The sequence below is a fragment of the Centruroides sculpturatus genome, unplaced genomic scaffold (genome assembly GCF_000671375.1).
Source record: "Centruroides sculpturatus isolate CEXI.00-Female unplaced genomic scaffold, Cexi_2.0 scaffold668, whole genome shotgun sequence".
Taxonomy (NCBI): domain Eukaryota; kingdom Metazoa; phylum Arthropoda; class Arachnida; order Scorpiones; family Buthidae; genus Centruroides; species Centruroides sculpturatus.
The window spans coordinates 345,692-350,917 of record NW_019385523.1 but is presented as its reverse complement, the minus strand read 5'-3'; the positions used below and the strand labels follow the sequence as shown (position 1 = coordinate 350,917).

The 5,226-nt window shown below is 26.7% G+C and overlaps 1 protein-coding gene across 6 annotated transcripts in view; it reads left to right on the top strand.

Moving 5' to 3' along the window:
• LOC111639799 (guanine nucleotide exchange factor VAV2-like) overlaps window positions 1-5,226 on the top strand; it is a 155,144-nt gene that overhangs the window by 81,912 nt on the left and 68,006 nt on the right. For all 6 annotated transcript variants that reach the window (XM_023385749.1, XM_023385748.1, XM_023385747.1 and 3 more), the window contains one exon: window positions 1,199-1,247. In XM_023385749.1, the coding sequence (XP_023241517.1) occupies window positions 1,199-1,247 (49 nt within the window). The remainder of the gene's footprint in view (window positions 1-1,198; window positions 1,248-5,226) is intronic.

The following is a 5,226-nucleotide window of genomic DNA, read 5'->3' as shown; positions in this document are numbered from 1 at the left end:
GAATGATGCTTGAATTTAAAGATTGAGCATTTTTCACAGCTTCGAGAATTTTTTCTTTGCCTTTTATAATTGTTCTGACCGACAATTCCGGTAGATCAAACTTCTTTGCCAATTCACAAATTTTCGTTTTTGTATCGAAGTTTTTAATAATGGGTACGTTCGTAAAGTCAAACGAGTTAAACGCGTTAGTAATGAATAACGATGATGTCATTCTCGTTTAACTCGTTCGACTTTACGAACGTACCCAATGTTAACTTTACATTCAAAAGATAAAGTTTTTCTTTTCTTGTTTGATGCAGAAGAATTAGTTCTACTTCGTTTGGATGACATAGTAGTCTCTCAAGTCTCCATAGATATAACAAACAAAGAAATAAATCACACAAAATAAATTGTAGCTATGTGTCGATTCTGTGCAACACATCCGAACATGTAAGCTGAACAATAGTGTGGGGGGACTGAGTAATCAAGGGTTGCGTGGCGCTCAAAAGATGAATCGACGCGATTTGAAAATCACATAGCTCCGGGTTTGCGTAAGTCGGGGTAGTGTAAGTCGAGGTATTACTGTATATATTTTTGAACTTTTAACATAAGAATTTCTCTCTCAAATGTGATATACTGTAGAAATGGTTACACATTTTATTTACATCTTGTCATCTATTCAGCCTGAATCTGTAGTCTTTTGTAATGTCAAAATCATTTCAAAAGATTCGATTCTTGTTTTTTAGTTTTGCTAATTTTGAAGTTTCAAGGGGAAACAGATTGATGTAACACACATCAATCTGTTTCTCCTTAGTCTAATGTGTGTTCCTGACATGAGTGAATTAACTTTGGGAACATTCTGTATTCTGTAGCAGGATGTTAAGTGACTTTCCTTCCCACCCTGTAGAATATGCAAATACTATGATAAAATTTTTATACTTTTTTAGTCATGTAATATTTTATTTATTGTTTGCATTTAATAATAATAATTAAAAGATACTGCAAAACTGGATGAGATTACAATAAAAACATCAAATATAAACTATGCAACATTTCATAACCTGAAATTGGCTGTTAAAAACAGTTGAAAACATTTTTAACAGCCAATTTTGTTTTTACAATAAATTTGTTTGTTTTAACTGGATTACAGGTGATAGTTGGTGCTTTTATAATTACAATTCATAAATGATATAAAAACGTTAAATAAATTTTTTTACAGGTATATATTTGTATTTGACAAAGTGATGTTAATGTGCAAGTCTACACGAGTAAGTAATTCTATAATTATAACTTAAATTTATTTTATATTCTCTGTTTTGCTGAAATTATATTGAATGTGAAAACTTTATACTGATTTTTGTAATACATGAAAATAATTAAGTTATTTTAAAAAATTAACAGTCTACACTAGGGGTTTTCAATACATGTTCAGTGGAACACAGATGTTGTGCAAACTTGGCCTAAATGTTACATGAAAAAAGCTTTTAAAATTTTTATTGCAAATTTATTCCAATGTACTACAACATATCACTTTATTTATACATAATTCCATGTATACTAATTAATTAAAATTCTCAATGTCCTTTTTCTTACCAAAATATAAATTTTCGTCTATAATAACGTATCTTCTATTACCAGGACTTATTATACTGGCACTACAGAAAATTTTACAAAGTTTTACAGAAAAACATTTTTTATTTTACTTAATATACCTGACAGGCGGGGATACTCACCACTATACTCATCGGTTGTATAGTGGTGAGTATATTGTATAGTCCTGGTAATAGAAGATACGTTATTATAGACAAAAATTTATATTTTATTCCATGTATACTAGCTTATTCAATACAGTAAAGTTTACTGCTTCATTGTTTTGTGAGAATAGTAAGCACAGAATTGTGCATCAATTTTTGAATACATTTATGCTAATGCACCACAATGAATGATGTTCTGCAGCCTCAGAAGATTGGTTCTGGTTTATGCAATCATATTTAAATATATACAATGCCACACTATTATGGAAGGATAGCTTAAAATCTGGTGTAACAAGTTACTTCCCTATTAATGTTAACATTTTTTGAAGCACCCTGAATTTATTATCTATCTAAGTCTAAAATTAAACAAAAGCGAGTATAAAATTCATAGTTTACACATTAGAATCAGCAGAAATTTCAGAAACAGTTGATTTCAACATAAAAGAAAACGTTTACATTAACGTTTTGTTAATGAAAAATTTTAAAATTAATATTATACATTACAAAATAAATGTGACTTTCACAATTGTTTTTCTTGAGTTATTTAATCAGAAATGGAAGATCAATTTTACAAACAGATAAATGGAAATGTTATAAAATATATAAGATGATTACAATATAATTAAAGAAATATAAAATGAGGCAATGAGCGAATAACTGCTCTCATTTCCTCATCTTCACTAGTTGGATTAAGTGAATCATAATTTTGCAAAGTCTGTTTATTTTGGAACTTGTGGGAATTAAATTTAAATAATTTAAAACAATTATTATCTGATTATAACTAAACTTAAACTTTACACTATATTGATTGTGTAAAATACATGTCAAAAGGACTTTGTGGATATGCCTTTTTCAGAAGCCCTTAAGTAAATTTGTTAAAGCTTTTATGTAAGATAAATGTCATCATGATTTTTTCTAGGTTTGAATTAGAAATTTTATTTCTAATTAATTAAATTATTAATTAGAAACCTTAATATTGAAAATTATAAAATTTTCTGTTTTTTATGAGAATATTTTCATTTTAATGATTATGATATATGTTATAACAGGCTATTGTTTTAAAAATAAAGTAAAATAATTAAAATTATCAAAAAGTATTAAAGCTTCAAAAATTTTTCATTTAAAAAAAAAATAATATATATATTAGATGCTAGCATAACTTTCAGTTTGTTTAAAGTGATGTATAATTATATTTTATGATATTTTGAAAATTTGGGACAGTTTTTATGGTAATTTGAACAGTAACTGAATTTTTTAAGAACACAAATCAATTTTCTATTTATTTTAAAAATGAAAGAGCATTATTGGCAAACCAATTCCTATTTACTAGGCACTATTCCTAATTTCTTATTATTATCCCTAACTCATTTACATAAAGCATAAAACTGAAGAAAGAATAAGAGAAAAAAATGTTGCTTTTATATATTACTTTTTCTTTAGTTTTTTGTCTTGTGAGCATTAAAAAGCTTTCTTCCTTGCCCATTGTGATTTGGCCAAATACATGGTGAGACTAACTGAGTGATGAGGTAATAGAGTCTAATATAATAATGAAAATTTCTGACTTGGTGTCTTTACTATTCAACCATCTGGTTATCTACAGTATTATGATACATTATAAACAAATACATTATTCTCTTTCAGAGATAGAGAATAATGTATTTGTAATTTTACTGGATAATGTTACTGATAATGTTACTTGTAATTTCAAAGGATTTTGCTTTTATGTAGATAAAAATAATGAATAAAACAAATTCATAAATTAAAAAGACAAAAAAATATAATTTAAGTAATGCCATTTACTAAATGTTGTATAGTAAATTATTACTTCTATTATAATAAAAGTAAACAAATTTTTCATCATTATATTGGATGTAACCTATAGTATAGAAAAAAATAGATTATAATTATACACATTATTAAATATTATATATTCATGATGGCCAAACTGCAGCTCTTCTAGATCCTTACTTCAGCTCTTCTATATCCTTACTGTATTCCTGTACTGTACTGTAATTATAATTAAATATATAGGAATACATATCCATTGTATAAAATACCACTTTTTATAGAGAATGCTAGTCTTATATTTCTGATAGGCAATATACTTATAGTTTCTGTTATATACTATATATTTTCCATAAACAAACACATATTAGTAAGAAAGTATACAGAAAAGCTATTTTTACACAAAAATTTTTAAAGTATTTTGAAAAATGTTGAAATGAAAAAGGTTTTTGAATATTAATTAAATGAAATAATATAATTAAAAATAAACAATTTCAATAGTATAACTTACTTTGATAGCTATTTGCAGCATAAGTAAATTGACAAGAAGTGTTGATACTTACAAGTAGTTTGTTTAATGATGCACAACTTTTAGTGTCTGTTTTATTTTTCCTGTACTCATTGCATCAGTGTTGAGAGTAAACAACACTAAAAACAATAGATACAGATGTATCTACAGATTTAACATAAAGTTCTTCCTTTAATTTGTTACAATCTCAATTTATTATATGTCTGTTTTAAAAAATAACAAATTTTTTAAAACAGACATATAATAAACTAATAATCTTGAATTTTTTTGAGAATTTTGCAATATTAATTTATATATGGCACATAATACTACTAAAAACATTAGCTTAGAATAGGATGATAATTTGACAAACTTTATTGAATATATTCTGAAAAAACATGATAAAACCCATTTAACAACACATCAGAAGTAGAAAACTTAGTAAAAATTATTTTCAAGTAAACTTAGTTAGTTTTTTTTTATTGTTTTGCATAGTAAAGCTGAAATCATAAATAAGAATTTTTAATGATATTGATGAATAGTTATGAATATTAATGAATAATGAAATTTTTGATAATTTTTTTTGACTGATTTTTTGTTTAACAGATTTGTGACTTCATTTTGATGCGATAAACATGAATCTGTATTTAATCTGTATTTACATAACCATTAAAGTTATTGAATTAATTATAATTCAATTACAGAAAATGGTTTTTTATTTCACAAAGTATTATTTTCACAATACTGTTTATAATATAGGAGAATTATTTGTCAAATAGTTTTACTATTTCTGCAAACTAGTAAATAAATTGAATTTATTGCATGAAATGTTCTTTAAAGCTTATCAAATTTGAATTACTGCATAAGAGTCATATACTGTGTTTCCCCGAAAATAAGACATCCTCAGAAAATAAGACCTAGCACAGATTTTGCTGAATTGCGAAATATAAGACCTCCCCCTGAAAGTAAGACCTAGCGAAGTTTTTTTAGTCGTAACGGTCATTGACAGATGGTTGAAAGTGGCCGTTGGCTTTTTGAAAGTGCAGCCACTGATTGGTAAGCAGACAATTACGCCACACGGCATGATTTGCAGAAGACTATGGCTTGGGAATCACAGATTTGCATAACGTTACGGCTGGTGATGGCTAATTGGTCGGCCGGGAATCACGCCACATGACATTTGCATAGTGCTACGGTTCA